The sequence below is a fragment of the Rhinatrema bivittatum genome, chromosome 7 (assembly GCF_901001135.1).
Source record: "Rhinatrema bivittatum chromosome 7, aRhiBiv1.1, whole genome shotgun sequence".
In the NCBI taxonomy this organism is placed as follows: Eukaryota; Metazoa; Chordata; class Amphibia; order Gymnophiona; family Rhinatrematidae; genus Rhinatrema; species Rhinatrema bivittatum.
Window position 1 is genome coordinate 68043956 of NC_042621.1, and position 16678 is coordinate 68060633.

General features: G+C 46.5%; 1 protein-coding gene across 1 annotated transcript in view; it reads left to right on the forward strand.

Moving 5' to 3' along the window:
• Positions 1 to 16678, forward strand: part of LONP2 (lon peptidase 2, peroxisomal) — a 241528-nt gene that overhangs the window by 72692 nt on the left and 152158 nt on the right. The window contains exon 8 of the mRNA XM_029608478.1: positions 9972 to 10113. Within this exon, the coding sequence (XP_029464338.1) occupies positions 9972 to 10113 (142 nt within the window). The remainder of the gene's footprint in view (positions 1 to 9971; positions 10114 to 16678) is intronic.

The following is a 16678-nucleotide window of genomic DNA, read 5'->3' on the forward strand; positions in this document are numbered from 1 at the left end:
TTCTAGGACAAGCAGGATGGTAGTCCTCACATGTGGGTGACATCATCCGATGGAGCCCGGCATGGAAAACTTTTGTCAACGTTTCTAGAAACTTTGGTTGGTAGACTGAGCATGCCCAACCTGCTACTGTCCACGTGTCCATGCGAGGTCCCCCTTCAGTCTCTTCTTTTCCACGGTGCTGTCGCCTCGTGGGCTGTGGAACTCCAACTATTTTTTTTCGGCGATTCTTTTCACTGTTTTTTTCCTGATCCTCATGGTCCGTGTCTCCTCGGTACAGTAAGCTTTTCGGTGAATTTTTATCTAACTTGAGTTTGATTCCCGACTCCCCACCCCACGTTGTCTGTCGGTTATCGACCATACACCGGGTATTTTTCATGGCGTCATCTGGGTTTCATCGGTGCCCCCCAGTGCCCGCGGACCATGCCCATCATGGATCTGCATGAGGCGTGCTTGTCTGTCTGGGGGCCTCGCATGACGTCCGAGGGTGCCTTCTGCGCGACCAGATGACACTCAAAAGGCGTCGGGCGCACCTCGACAAAATGGAGAAGCTTTTCGGTGACCCCGAAGTCCTCCACGACTGCGTCAGTCTCTTCACCCCTAAGGATTGCGGGGAGCTGTCTGAACCGCTCCCTCTTGCGACCTCCCCCCCCCCCCCCCCCCCCCTATCTAGCACCTCCAAGGACCGGGGAGAAGGAGATCAACCCTCAATGGCCTCTCCACTCTCCTGGACCTCGGGGTCATCGACTTCTTCGGTCCCGGCAAAAGACCGGGCCGAGCATCAGAATCTGTCCCGTAAGCACAGCACAGACACTGGTCATCGTCTAGACCCTGTTCCGGATCCGGAATGGCATCGGCAAATGCCGAGCCACCATCAAAACGGCACCTGTCATCAGAGGCCTCATCTTACGGTGCCCCCTGTATCCCGAGGCGTTCCCCACTGACACTGGTGCAGGGCGCTATGCCTCCTAGGGGACCCGAGGATAAGCCTCGTCCCCATCCATCGGTCCTGGCCATCCAGGACTTCCAGGAAGAGTTGGACTGCAGGGTGCAATTGGCGGTGCTCAAAGTGCTGCAAAGCGTTGAGCTGCCAACGCCATCAGCCCCCTACCAGTGCCCGAGCCTCCGCCCTCTGTTAGCACCTCTGCTGGAGTGTCTGGATGTCCTTGGAGTCCTACCGATGCAGCTGGTGCATGAGGGGCCACCGATGCCCTCCACCGGCTACCAATGCCCTCCATCGGAGTGATCCCGGGTACTCTGAGGAGAAAGATATGGCCGCTGCTATGTTCCCTTGTCCACGGTTCCCCGAGCCATTGCCGGACCCCTGTGATCCACCCCCCCCCCCCCCCCCCCCCCCCCGATGCTGGGGGATCCATCGGCACCGTCGGTGCCCTCACGGCCCTCATCCTCAGCGACCTGGCCCAAGTGAGGTCCCTATGACCCTTGGGATCATGACTCCACTGACTCATCCTTAGATTACTCCGACGACCCCCCTCTCTGAGCCTCTCCTCCAGAAGAATGGTGGTGTTTAGCACCTGAGGACCTCTCCTTTGCGGGGTTTGTCAGGGTTATGGCCAAGGCCATCCCCTTTCAGCTCCTTACGGAGGAGGACGCGTGTTACAAGATGCTGGAAGTTCCCCAGTTCATCGGCACTCCTAAGGAAATCGTGGTGGTTTCAATCCACGATATTTTCAAGGAACTCCTCCTCCACATGTGGGAACATCCCATTTCAGTCTCCCCAGTTAACAGAAAGGCTTATGCCATCTACTTAGTGCATCAGGTCCTGAGATTTGAGAGAAGACAGCTCCCCCACCAGTCTGTGGTCGTGGAGTCCGACTTAAAGATGGCCCGGCATTCCCACACCCATACCTCCGCCCCTCCGGGACATGAGCATAGGGAGTTAGACGCCATAGGGAGGAAGATTTTCAGGGTACCATGTTGGTTGCCCGCATTGCGGCCTACCAACTCTACGTGACTCAGTACAACTGAAATCTCTGGAAGCAAGTCCAGGATTTTGCAGAGGGCTTTCCCCAACAACAGGAAGCCCTTACTGCTATTGCCTCAATGGGTCTGGAAGCAGGAAAACATGAGGTGCATTCCACCTACTATGTTTTTGAAACTGCAGCCCGCTTAGCCGCCGTGCGTTATCAGCGCCAGAAGAATGGTTTGGCTCCAAGCCTCGGACCTGCGGCCGGAGGTCCAGGATAGGCTCGCCAACCTCCCCAATACAGGCGAGAATATTTTCGGGGATAAGGTCCGGGATGCGATGGTGCAGCTAAAGAACCATCATGATACCCTCCAACAACTGTCCGCTGGTGCCTCAGAAGGGCCGTCCTCAGCCAGGAAATCCTCCAGGCAAAGTTCTCATAAACCTTTCTATCGGCAGAGGAAGTATTACCCACCAGTCACTTGCAGTCAGGCCACCATCTTGACTCCTCCCCAAAGTCTGTGTGTTTGAAATTCAAAACTCGGGTCTTTGTTTGACTTGTCTGTATCCTATTCACAATGTCGAACCATACTGTCTAATGATCACTATTGCACAGGTGAGCCCCTACCCGAACATCAGAGACATCCCCATTAGTGAGCACTAGATTGAGTATCACATCCTCCCTCATAGGTTCCATTACCATTTGTTTGAGCAAAGCACCTTGAAAGGCATCCACTATCTCTCTACTTTTTGCAGATTTTGCAGAAGGGATGCTCCAATCCACATCCGGCAGATTAAAATCGCCAATGAGCAACACTTCTCCCTTCTTTCCCAACTTTTGGATGTCCTCAATAAAGTCTCTGCCCAGTTCATCCGTTTGGGTTGGAGGCCCGTAGATCACACCAATAAAAATGGAAGCACCATCTTCTCTTTTTAGGATGGTCCATAATGCTGCTTCTTTACCCCACGTCCTTGCAATTCAGTTGCTTGGATATTGTTTTTATTTATTATTTATTTATTTTATTTATAGATTTTTCTATACCGGCATTCAAGATTAGGAACCCCATCATGCCGGTTTACAAATAACAAGAGGGTGTGCACAAAAACAGAACATAAACAAGTGCAAAGAAATAAAAGTTACATTACAACAGGGTCATAAAACTGGGGAGAGAATTAGAGTAAGATAGTTGAGTAGTAAAGATGAATTATTTACATTAATAATTTACATAATATTGTGTAGTGTCTTATAAGATGTTACTGTCTTTCAATATGGATCTGGGAAGGCTTGCTTAAATAGCCATGTCTTAAGCCTTTTTCTGAAAGTAGGAAGGCATGGTTCTTGTCTTAGATCGGGAGGAATAGAGTTCCATAGTGAAGGTCCGGCTGTGGAAAAGGCTCGGTCTCTGTAGGTTAGGTGGTGAGTGGTTTTGGTTTGTGGAACAAGGAGTGATCCTTTGTAGGCTTCTCTGATGGGTCTGGTGGATGTGTGCTTTCTGAGTGGAATTTGAAGATTGAGGGATGCTTGGTGATGGATAGTCTTGTAGATGATGGTGAGGGATTTGTGGATAATTCTAAAGTGTATTGGCAGCCAGTGCAAGTTCTTGAGAATGGGAGAGATGTGGTCTCTTCTCCTGGTGTTAGTCAGAATTCTCGCAGCTGAATTCTGAAGCATCTGAAGGGGTTTAATGGAAGCAGAAGGGAGACCTAATAAGATGGAATTGCAGTAGTCTATCTTAGAAAAGATTACTGCTTGAAGGACCGTTCTGAAGTCTCGCATGTGAAGGAGCGGTTTGATTCTTTTAAGTACTTGAAGTTTATAGAATCCGTCTTTAGTAGTTTGTTTGATGAAGGATTTTAGATTAAGATGGTTGTCGATAATTGCGCCTAAATCCCTTGTTTGGGTGGTAAGATGGTGGGTTAGAGGACATGGAGGTGGGTTGCTATTTTCTGGTAAGATGATGAGAAGTTCCGTCTTGGCTGTATTTAATATCAGGTTTAGACTCGAGAGGAGGCGATTGATTTCTTTAAGGCAAATTTCCCAAAATTCAAGAGTTTTGGAGATGGTTTCTTTGATGGGGATCAAGATCTGCACATCGTCTGCATATAGGAAGTGAGTTAGTTTCAAGTGGGTTAGCAGTTGACATAGCGGTAGAAGGTAAATATTAAAGAGTGTAGGGGATAGGGAGGAGCCTTGAGGAACTCCAAAAGCTGAAGAGAAGCGGGAGGATTCCTTATTATGTATCTTGACCTTATAGCCTCTGTTGTTGAGGAAAGTATTGAACCATGATAGGGCAGTTCCTGAGATTCCTATGTTCGCAAGTTGATTGATGAGGATGGAGTGTTTGACGGTATCAAATGCGGCCGAAAGGTCCAAAAGGATAAGTAGAAAGGATTGGCCTTTGTCTAGCCCCATGATGATGTGGTCTGTCAGGGATATGAGTAGCGTCTCTGTGCTTAAAGCTTTACGGAAACCATGTTGTGAGGGGTAAAGTATTTTGTGATCTTCAATGTAGTTGGAGAGTTGAGTGTTGACCAGCTTTTCCATTATCTTGGCAATAAATGGAAGATTGGAAATCGGACGAAAGTTGTTGGGGTCCTTGGGGTCTAGATTAGGTTTCTTTAAGAGTGGTTTTAGCGAAGCTAGTTTTAGGTCTTCTGGAAATAGACCCTGGGATAATGAGCAGTTTATGATATCTGCCAGAGTTTTGGATATCGTTTCCGGTATTAGAAGGAGGAGCTTTGTGGGTATTTGGTCGAAGGGGTGGGAGGAAGGTTTCATTTTTTTAAGTAACAGAAGAATCTCATAGGCTGTGATGGGTTGGAATGATTCAAAGGAGGTTCCTTTGTTTTGTATCTGTGGCGCATTAGGGCGAGAATTGTTGCTGGGGGTCAGTCGCTTTAGCAGGTTAGATATTTTGTCTTGGAAGAAAATAGCCAATTCCTCGGCTTTAGATTGAGCTAGGTCTATGGGAATATCTGGTATGTTGATGTGTGTCAGGTTAGATATGTAAGCAAAAAGAGCTTTGGCGTCAAATACAAGGTCATGAATCTTGCTAGCATTGTAATCCCTTTTTGATTTTTGGGTAGAGTTCTTGTAGTGATGTAGAGCTAGTTTGTAGGCGGCTAAGGTGCTGGGGCAGGGTGCCTTACGCCATTTGCTTTCTTTGTGTCTTAGGCTTTGTTTAAGTTTATGGAGGTTGTTTGAGAACCATGGTTGTCTTTTTGCTGGGTTTGGGTTTAGATTTTTTGCTGATAGTGGACAAAGTTTGTTTGCTACTGCCTCAGTGATGTTGTTCCAGGAGAGGATGGCTGAGTTAGGGTCAGAGAGGTTAATGTGAGGAAGCTCTGAGGTGAGCTGGCTGTTAAGGTCGTCGGATGAGCAGGGTCTTCTGTAGAGACATGAGGATTTCGAGGGGAGATGTTTTCTGAATTGTGTCAGAGAAAAAGTGACGGTGATTAGAGAATGATCTGACCATGGGACAGGGGTGCAGGAAGGAGGTGAGGTGTATTTGATCCCTGTATTTACGAAGATAAGGTCCAAGGTGTGTCCAGCTTTATGGGTGGGTTTGTTAATGATCTGTTCAAATCCCATAGCTGAGAGGGCAGTAAGTAGAGCTTCGCAATTGGTGGTGGGTGTAGGGTTATCAACATGTAAGTTAAAATCTCCTAAAATTATAGCCGGGGATTCCAGATTTAAGTGTGTAGTAATTATTTCTACAATGGGGGAGGCATCTGAATCCAGAACGCTTGGAGGGGCATACACGAGTAGGACTTGGAGTTGAGCTGTTTTGAAAAGTCCTATTTCAAGTTTAGGGACTGCTTTGACTGAGAGTTGGTTAAATTTCAAATCTTTTTTGGCTGCCAAAAGAATGCCCCCTCCTCTTTTTTTGAGACGAGGGAGGGAAAAGAAGTCATAGAGGTCGGTGGGGAGTTGATTTATTATAGCAATATCTGTTGGTTTAAGCCAAGTTTCTGTTATGGCACAGATGTCTGGGTTGGAGTCCAAAAGATAGTCATTGAGGATCAGAGATTTTTTGGTGAGAGATTGAGCGTTGAATAGCGAAAGGGAAAATAGTGTTAGTCCTAGTAATTGGGTGAGAGGAGAAATCATAATAGGGATAAGGGCTGTGTAGTTGCGTGATCTTTGTAGCAAGGTGGTTTTTCCTGTGGTGAGTAGGTTATGTTGAAGAATCGGAATCTGACATCTCGGCGTCATGCTGACTGTAGTGTTAGTGATGCTCGAGTGATGAGCTCAGATGAGAATTTGAGTGCGTTGAATGGTTGAGTATGGAAGTTTGGTGGATGTTGGAGTAGCTGCCTACTGCTGAATGCTGCTGGATCACGCAGTATGAATATTGAGCGGATGATTGTTGACCACACTGTATGAGTGTGAATGCTGTGAGGGTGGTTGTTGATCACACTGTGTGAGTGCTGTGAGGGTGGTTGTTGATCACACTGTGTGAGTGCTGTGAGGATGGTTGTTCATCACACCGTAAGAGTGCTGTGAGGATGGTTGTTCATCACACCGTGTGAATGCTGTGAGAATGGTTGTTGACCACACTGTATGAGTGTGAATGCTGTGAGGGTGGTTGTTGATCACACTGTGTGAGTGCTGTGAGGGTGGTTGTTGATCACACTGTGTGAGTGCTCTGAGGGTGGTTGTTGATCACACTGTATGAGTGCTGTGAGGATGGTTGTTGATCACACTGTGTGAGTGCTGTGAGGATGGTTGTTGATCACACTGTGTGAGTGCTGTGAAGATGGTTGTTCATCACACCGTAAGAGTGCTGTGAGGATGGTTGTTCATCACACCGTAAGAGTGCTGTGAGGATGGTTGTTCATCACACCGTAAGAGTGCTGTGAGGATGGTTGTTCATCACAATGGAAGACTATGAACAAGCTTAGGAATACAGAGAAATGAAGGATTGGCTAGAATGTCTGGCTAGGTAAGAGAGGGGATCAGCTGATTTAAAGGAGAGTTGTTGGATTAATTGTCTGTAGAGATCTGGAGTAGGAGGAATAGGGAGGGGGAGGTGCGATTCAGACTACGAGTAGCGTTATGAGTCCTGGAGTGGCTGGCCGTTGTGTATGTGAATTGCTGAAGAGGTAACGGGTGCCGTTTTACTCACTGTGCGAAGTTATCTGATGTCTGGGGTGGTTGGACGTCTGCGCGTTGTTCGGTGTCCGGAAGCGGGATTCAATGTAGAAGTTGCGGGTGAGAGATGGAGACTTTTAGGTTTTGCTCTGCTCTTCGGGTCTGCACGAAGAGCAGACCCTACAGAGCTGACCTACAGAGCAGACCCTACAGAGCTGACCTACAGAGCTGCTCCTCCCTCTTTTCTGTCCTCTCTGTCCTTCCTTAACAAGTTATAGCCTGGGATGGCCGCATCCCAATCATGAGACTCCATGAACCATGCCTTTGTAACAGCAGCAATGTCCAAGTCCACCTCCACCATTAGGGCCTGCAGGTCTGGGATTTTATTGCCCAAACTAGCACTTTTAGTCATAGCTTTCCAATTTTTCTCCCTTGATTTGTTGTGCTTCCTAGACACCTGTTCTGCTTTTTGGAGCTGATTGATTTTATTTTCTCCTCCACATCTTTTATTGCTTGGGGGTGACATGTCACTTTCATTGGCCATCTCCTGTCACCCCCCTCTCTTTAGTTTAAATGTCTGGTAATATATGATCTGAATTTCTCACCATCCTCCTTCCTGCTACAGACAAAAGTAGGCCATCCTTACCATATCGCCGTTTACTGCTCCATACACGACCCCCAGCCTCCAATGTATCCAAAGGCACTTTCTGTATACCAGGCTTTGAGCCAGGAATTGAAATTATCTATATGGCATAGCTTCTCATTTCCCTTTCCATGAACAGGTAATACTTCCAAAAAGTCAAATATCATATCATTTTTCCTAGATTTTGGAAATCTTTTTGTACTCCATGGATACCATTTCTGTTGAGGTCATTGATCCCCAGATGGATGATCACGCTGATGCTTTCTACTTTCTTCTTCAATGACTTGGACTATGGTTTGAATCTCGATTAGCTGAGGATCCTGTAAGGCGTTTAACTGTGTTGTATCACCATCAAAATGTGCTCCCAAATTGGTTCCTCTGAGTCTCCAGCAGAAGCAGCTTTCTTTTGATATTTGATTCTGTTGCAGGGTTTCTGGGTGCGTTGGGTGACTTCACTTTTAGAAGTCACTTCAATATCTATTGCTGAGGTTTCTTCATTCTCCAGTGCTGAGAAAGCATTTTTTAGGGTTTTTGGATCCTAGATTTCTGACATTTCTGTGGGAGTGGGGTTTGATGTACAGGATGCTGTGAAGTTGGGAAAGGTGAGCGTCTGTCAAATGTCTTGTTCTACCAGAGCCCACTGTAAACCATTTTTTTTCCTGGGTTTCTGAAACTAAACATGTTGTAATCACTTGCAGGAATTTTTTTGGGCTTTCAGCTCTAATCATCGCACTCTTTAGAACTTAAGGTCACAAGGAAGGTAACCTTCCCCTCCCCCCCCCCCCCCCCCCCCCCCCCCCCCCCGCCAAGGCACAAAATATTACAAGGAATATACTTAGCCCAGATAAAACTCAGCAAATAATTGCAGATCTCTTTTAGCTGCTTCAGCCAAGTTTGGCCTGGTGGTGCAGGGTCCAGTGCAAACCAGCCAGTGCTGGTTCTTTTTGGTTTTTTTATACATGACACTTGTACTTTTTCTTTCCTCTCCTCTCCTCTCTTCCCTCCCTCCCCATACTCATGCCTTTCTTTCCTTCCTTCCCCACTGTTCCCCCCTCCCTCCCCCAGACTCACTTTCTCTTCTTTCCAACTTCACCCCTCACTCCCTAGCTTGAAGGTTGCTCCTTATCTCTCAGGGGGCCCCTGCCCCTGCCGCTCCCTCACCCACCCTTCCCCTGCTCTGGCCCAGCTGGCAAGAAAAGTGTGCTGCTTCTAATCAGCTCCTGTTCTCGTCGGCCGCTCTACGTCCTGAGTCGCTCAGAAGCAGCAGTCCACCGGCTCTGCTGTCCTTTGCAGGCCGGAGAGGCAGGAAGCACCACCTCTCACCTCGCTGCAGCTTGAGGAGCACATGGAGCAGAGATTCTTCGATCTTCCCATCAAAAAAGGAGAGAGCAGCAACTATTTCTTCAGTCCCCAGGTGGTTGGGAAGAAGGGGTGGGGGGCATGGACAAACGATGCTGTGTCGGGAACAGGGCTATCAGTGTGGCGTGGGGGCCTGGTATGGTCACCCCCCGACTCCCTCTCTCCCAAGGACAGCCTTGCCACTCAGTGGCTGAGTGACAGTGTGCATTGCCACGTGAGAACCAGGTTGGGTTTTCTGCACTGTTTAGCTGTGGAGGTGGCATTTCCAGCTCTAGGAGGGGGGAGGGAGTCAATCTTCATACAGTGGTGTGCGACCCTTGGTGACTGGATCTGGGGCTCCTGATCTCGGGGTTCGGGAAGGAGCCCTGGTGCAAGTCTCTCAGCTGGGGATTGTCACGTGGCTGGAATAAGTAAGTTGGGAGGGGACATAAAACTCGGCAGAAATCTCCAGATAGTTGCTGAAGGTTCACGGCAGGGGAAGATTAAGCCGGAGGTCCAGTGGAGCAGGAGGAAACTGCCAGTCAAAACCAAAATGGTGTTGGTTAATGATTGAACTGGGCTCACTGAAAATGGAAGACAGCCTGCAGCGCATCTCCCTAAAATCCTCCTGTGTAAATTGTCACGGGCCAAAACACCAGCTGGGGCGCTTTTGGAACAATCGATGACTTATGTAGGCATTTAATCATCTGAAGATCGTACTTTTCAGAGAGAAAAATCACAGCTCTGACCATTTGGTTTTTTTTTTTAATAAGTATTATGACTTGCAATATTTTTTATAATATATTCTTGTAAGGGACTACATACAGCAAGTCGTGCTTTGTATGTCTAAGTGCAGAGCCGCTTTGTAGAGTTATTTATTATAATTAGTTATCGCTTCATTCAGCCCTAAAAGAGTTCTGATTTCCGTATTGCAGACTAACGTTTCCCTCTTTGTCCACCCCTCCCCTCAGGCGCACTTACGTCGGCAGCATGCCTGGTCGAATCATCAATGGTCTGAAGACCGTCGGAGTCAATAACCCAGTCTTCCTGTTAGATGAGGTTGACAAACTGGGAAAGAGTTTGCAAGGGGATCCTGCAGCTGCTCTTTTGGAGGTAAGAACTGGCACAATTCTCCATTATCCTGCTGTATACCCGTTTCAAAAGCAATGACAGTGTTTGTACATATGTTAAAAAGGGACTGTCTTTTCTTAAGATATTCATTAGGTAATGGTGTACTTGTGGTCTAGGAACCTACAGCTGTCCAAGGCCTTGTTAGACTGTCCATTGAGGGAGTGTGTTTATGTAGCGCCCATTTTACATAGAAACTTGGTGGATTATAGCAGAGAGAGGCCAGCTGACCCGTTTTTATTCCAGTCCACACTACAGGGGTGCGTCCCAGCTGCCAGCAGCTTGACTGTTTGTAGGATGCTGTTCCTTATCCACGTTACTTTTTGTCATCTTCCTCATTGGCTTTCTCCTATCCTGGATAGAAGAGCATCCTGAATTAAAATTCTCTTTTCTGTGGAGAACACCAAGTGACGATCTTGGTCAGGCCACCGGTTTGAAAACCCTGTGGTTAAGATTCCAGGCAGTTAATTGTCTAGACATGTAAAGGTAGCTCTCAAATAGATTGGATTTATTTTTCACATATTTATGTTCCACCTAAACCAAAGCTCTAGGCAGCTCACAGAGCATTCATCATAAAATCACAAAATGAAACTTAGCTACAAATATTTGGAGTATTATAAAATACTGATTTAAAATTAAAAAAAAAAAGACAAGACAAACATGCAAACCAGAAATTTCCTGAAATATATGCCCCTACTCATTAACTGCCTGCTGAAGCAGAGAAGTCTCTTAACATTTTTGTTAAGGCCTTCGTATGTGTAACCAGCCGCAGAGCTTCTGGCGGCAAGTTCCAACACGTGGCACTTGCTACTGAAAGAGCAAGCGTCCCGAGTGTCTACTAAGCAGGCCTGCTGCGTAGACAGAACGTACAAAAGACTCCTTTGCCAACAACCTTTGGGATCATGTTCTTATGTGGGAGTAGAGATGTGTGTAACGAGGTAGTTATCAATGGGAGTGAATCCTCGCTGAGCATCTTCTGGATGGCACGCAAGTGCATTGTGAGCTTTCTTGTCTTGCTGCTGTTGAGGTCACTCATTTTTAACCCTATCCTTAAATTTAAGGCTTAGGAGCATACGTTTTGCAGTGCATTTTGACCAAATATTTGCTTGCACAATTTTTATTTTTTTTTTTGCATAGAACTTTTTCTCTCTTCAGAAGTTACCGGAAATTAGCACTTCTTTTGCCCAAGGTATTTATTTCAAAATAATTCAAGCCTACTGATTTAATGTTTGCACTTTTTGCCTTAGTTTTGCCTGATTCTCCAATCTATAGCTATATTTATTTATTTATTTAATAGCATTTCTATACCGATTTTCACAGACAAAGTCTGACCAAGACGGTTTACAACTTCCGATAAAAAGAATAAAATAAAGTGATAATTAAACAAAAAACAAATATATAAAAAACAAACAAATACTTTACTTTCTCTATTTGTATTTTAATAGATAGAAACAAAATACAATGTATGTTTATAATCCCTAATTCTTTAGCATAATTATACTAATTTTATAAAAAAACAAGAAAAGTCTGAAAGTAGAGGAAAAACAATAACCACTGTTTTCACATGGTTTGGCTAAACATGAGTAAGCTATTGAAAGTATTATGTATGTTAAATGAATAACCGTTAATAATATGAGAGTCTTTAAGGCGATGGATTCGTTTCTACAAGTCCTGCAAAGGCCATCTTAAATAAATAAGTTTTTAGTACCTTCTTAAATTCCTTGTGATCAGTGATTAACCTTAGTGTATTTGGAAGCGAATTCCAAAGTATGTTTTATTAATCTTACTTCAGAGCTTCACACAATAAATGTTTTGGTGGCCTCAGGGTATGGCCACAAACTCTTGCTGGTGGTCAAGTTGGCATTTTTTTTTTGTTGTTTTTGTAAAATATCTAATGTTAACTGATGCCCTCATGTGGTGGCTGCAGATAAAATCTGTTGGTGGCTGCATGTGGCCACAGTGGCCAAATTTGAGATTTGCTAACCTAGTTGTTGAAATTTTGTTCTAATTTTTTGGCGTAGGTTTCTGTGATTTGCAGGAAACGTCATATCAGTAGTCTGAATAGAACAACGATTCTCAACTGGTGTGTCGCGTGCTACTGGTCTCCCGCTACTCTTCCTTCACCGAGCAAGAGGCAGACTATCTTCCACTGCTGCCGTTGTCTCACGGCTATCAGCACATTCAAACCCAGATGGGAACGGCAGCAGTGGTAGTGGAGGCTGGCAACTGTGGCTGGGCCTTTTCTTCTTCTCGCACCTGCCCCCATGACCCGGAACAGGAAGTGGGGTGCACGGGAAGAAGAAAGAGAACCGTGCTGCATTGAAAAGTAGCGGCAGCAGCATCAGCCCCGAGCAGTAGCGCGTGGGCCCGGAGCAAAATCCGAAGCAGCCGGCAATCGGCAAAGGAGACAGCAGCATTATCCTCCTGCAGCGATGGTATTCCTGCGGGGGCTGGAGGAGGAGGCTGCTGCAGCTACCATTTGTGCTCGGGGCGGGGGGGGGGGGGGCAGGAAGCGAGAGATAGAGAGAGACAGCCAGCCTGTGTGTAAGAGAAGAATGTGTGTGTGATTGAGAGCATGTGTGTGTGTGTGTGAGAGGATGTGTGTGATTGAGAGAAACTGGTCTGAGAGGTGATGTGTGTGTATATATGAGAGACAATGAAAGTGACTGGTCAGGGAGATGACTGGTGTGTGTGTGTGTGTGTGAGAGAGAGAAAGCATGGAAGTGAAAAACCTGTGCATGTGAGAGAGCATGGAAGTAAGAAGCATTGGTGTTTGGAGGTGTGTGTGAAAGAGAGCATGGGAATGAGAAGCTTGTACATGTGGAGAGAGCGAGCATGAGAGTGAAAAACCTGGGTATGTAGGGGTGTGTGAGACACAGCATGGGAGTGAGAAGCCTGTATATGTAAAGTAGAACATGGGAGTGGGAAGTGTGTGTATATGAGAGAGAGAGACTGTTTGGGAAGGTGACTGGTGTAGATAATTGGTGTGTGAGAGACAGAAACTGGTCATGGGGGTGTGACTGGTATGGTGTGTGTGTGTGAGAGACAGAGACTGGTCGCGGGCCCTACGGAAGAGGACCATGAGTACAGAGCTTCAGCCACTACTGCTTCTGGGGTGTGCTACGGCCTGCATGGAAGAGGAGTAGGAGAGCTGCTGGGAGGGGGTTAGTAAAGGTGGCTTTTTAAGTTTATTTTTCTTGATTGAATGCCATTTTAATTACTGAATATTATGTGATGTGTCTGCTGTTTTGAAATCTTTTATTGGTGTTTGGAGAATTTTAAATAATTTTTATGAGTTTTTAATTGTTGGATGTTATTCTGTTCATAGTTGTTGTGAAACATTTATTCTGCTTATTAGTATAGTTTTACAATTCTTTCTGTGTGGGGATCTATAGCTGCTTGCTAGTTCTTTTTTCCTAATAGGAGGTGTATTGGTTTTTAGGACCTGATTTAATATTTGTAGTGTTGCCTTTTCATAGATAGGGTTGCTCCTGTTTGAGTGTATTCCATAATACAGGTGTAACTGTGCAGATTAGTTTATGTGCATTACTGCAGATCCGGGGAGTATGTTAGGTCGGTTCTGTGTATGTGACTGAGGTGAGGTATTTTACTGTATCAGTCTTATTTGTTGTATTTTCTCAAGAGGACATGCATTAGTGATAAACTGCTGTCTTTTCATAAGTAGGGCTATTGAGCCTGGACGTAGAAGGAGTTTGTGTTGCTGTTACTGAGATGACACTAGAACCAGAATATCTTTTTTGTAAGGTGAGTTGTACGGGGATGTCATAATTCTGCTTTACGTCCATAATTGTGGGTCAGGGGGTTCCTGTGGATGCAAACTGTACTTTTACATTTAGCCCTGTGATGGTCATGTGTTCAGTGTGTCACGCATGTGAGACCCATCTGTCAGGTGTGTCCCGACAGAAAAAAGGTTGAGAAGCACTGGAATTCTGTAAACACATGGGATTACCTGAAAAAAAACAACACCTTAGATATTTTGTGTTCCAAAATTGAGATACCACAGGACAATAAAATTCTGAGCTTTAACATGTCATAAGATACCCATCTAGGATGATTTCAAAACAGCACACTTAAAAAGAGAGCAGTTTTGAAGATTTTCTTTTTCAGTTGATCATTGCTTTTTCTCTAAAATGCCCTTTTACCATTAGGACTCAAAATACCCAGCGTGTTTTTATTGAAAGGTTTTTCTGAGTATTTGAAAATGCTGCTAAGCTCAGGCGATTAGATGTGTGGTGGGGGAGAGGTGGGGTTGTGCTTAGGGAAGGTAGTTTATAAAAGCCTGTGTAAGGGTAAAGTTTGCGTGCAGAAAGTAAATGCAGACCTCATCCCAAATTTTCAGAGGAGGCTTGATGCGTAGGTGTACATGGAATCCTGCACCACACACACACACACACACACACACACACACACTCACTCACTCACTCACACTCTCACACACACACACACTTTATGCCTGCTTGGGAGCAGGTGTATATGATGATGCTTGCTTAATACATGTAAATGGATCCCTATCCCAAGAATGCCTTTCTAGTACATGTAAAAATAGATGCAAAATCACTTTTCTGCTTGCATTTGTGTGTTTACCGCCCCCCCCCCCCCCCCCCACTCCCTGTTACATTTGGAAGGTCATGGGAAGGCCTCGTGAGCCGCCTCTCACCCCCCAACATGGCCCGACCCATCCCATGGTCAGCACTCAGCTTCCTGCTCCGAGCACAATCCAGCGCAGCCCGAGACCGCACTGACCCTTAGGCGCGTGCTTGCGTGCACATGTGCTCACATTACATAGGCCCTGCAGTGGGAAACGCTGAGTGGGGCCCTCTGATGACATCAGGCTGAGGGCCTCGCAGTACCATCTTGCCTCAGCATCACGTCTCCTGCCCTTGCAGTGTGTGTTGCCTTTTGAGCTCCTGGTTCCTGACTCTTCATCCAGCCTTCCCTTGTCCAACCTTCCTTTCCTGCCTTGCCTTGTGTTACCCATCTCATCCGGTGTCTTCCGTGTGACTTACGGACCTGACCTCTTGCCTGTCTCTGTTTTAATCTGCTGCCTGCCCTGACTCCGGCATGCCATTGGACTCTTGCTCTTTCCACCACCCTAGGCCTAAGACCTGCTTGACCGCCAGAACCCAAGGGCTCAACCTTACGGGGGAGATGGCTGGTCTAGGCGAAGCTCCATTCTATCCCACTAGAGGGCGCGTTTGCCAGCTGCCTGTGTGTGTGAGAAGTTTACTGGGGCTGGTAGGCCCAACCCAACTCTGCTTCTTGAAGAGCAGCTCAGGCAGGAACAGAAGTACAGATTGTTTTTGGAGTGAAATGGCCATAAACAAATGCAGCTACTTTTCGGCTAGGTGTATACCATCTAGTAGTTCATACCAGGGTGGTTCCTGATCATTTATATAGCTCTGTACATGGACATTTGGTGCTTAGGGTTCAGGCTCTCACTGCCTTAGGCCGAGCCCTGCTGTGGTTGACCAGTGTCTCTCCTGGCGTGGCCTGCAGGCTGGGCTTTTCAAGTTCTTCCTGATTTATGGGTGCATCTGCACTTTGGAAGGCTTTGCACCCTCTCAGCCAGGTGCATTTCTCTCCAGGCTCCCTCCAGGAGAAGTGGAAACCCTGTTGTGTAGATCAATCCCATGTAATCTTCCTCTAGTATTGGGTGGCTTTGGCCTCTACCCTGTTACCTGCAGAGCAGCCAGAGAGGTCTTGCTTCCCCCTCTCTGGCCGCTTCGGATAAAAACAAAATAGTGTCTCCGTACAAGCTGAGACTTTTTCTCCTTTTATCAGTGGTGAGCCTTGTAATAAAATTAAAAAAAAAGGGTCAATAATCCAAAGGCTTTATACAGGTAAATGCACAGATTGATTAGTGCTTCCTCCCCCCCCCCCCCCCCCCCCCCCCCCGCAAACACACAAATCTGAATTTGCTCTCTAATAGGCTAATTTTAAAACGCGTGCTCATGTGCCCATTCACGTACGTGTCTGTGCACGAGCGAAGGGTTTAAAAATACGCCTGCCACTTGTAAGTGTGCTCCTGATTTTAAGAGCCAGCCAACTTCGCGTGCCTTCCGCGGGACTTCGCCGGCTTTGACGCACGAATGCGAGCGGATTTGAAAACATGAGCATGCGAGCGACGTTCCCAGTCAGTTAAGTCCACCAGCTTGTCCAGTCAGTCTGGAGGTCATCCGGGCTCCTCTGGTCCATCATCCTGCACGCTCCCCAGCTGACCCGGTCGTGTAAGTCCTAAGCCACGAGATCTGCAGGTTTGCTACTCCTCGGGAGCAGCAGTAAAGCTACCCAGGTAACAAGTCGACGCGCACTGTGAGCTCCAGTTCTAAAATACAGAGTTAACGCGGGCAACTGGCTCCACCCCCAGGACACCCATGCCCCGCCCCTCTTCCTCGCCCTTATTTTTTGCTTATGCAAGCATGAACTTAAATTGTAGCTTTGAAATTGCTCACGCATGGCCCACCATGCTCGCATGGATGGGCGTTTTTGCGCAAGTAATGCTTAAAATTGACCCCTAAGTAATTAGCAT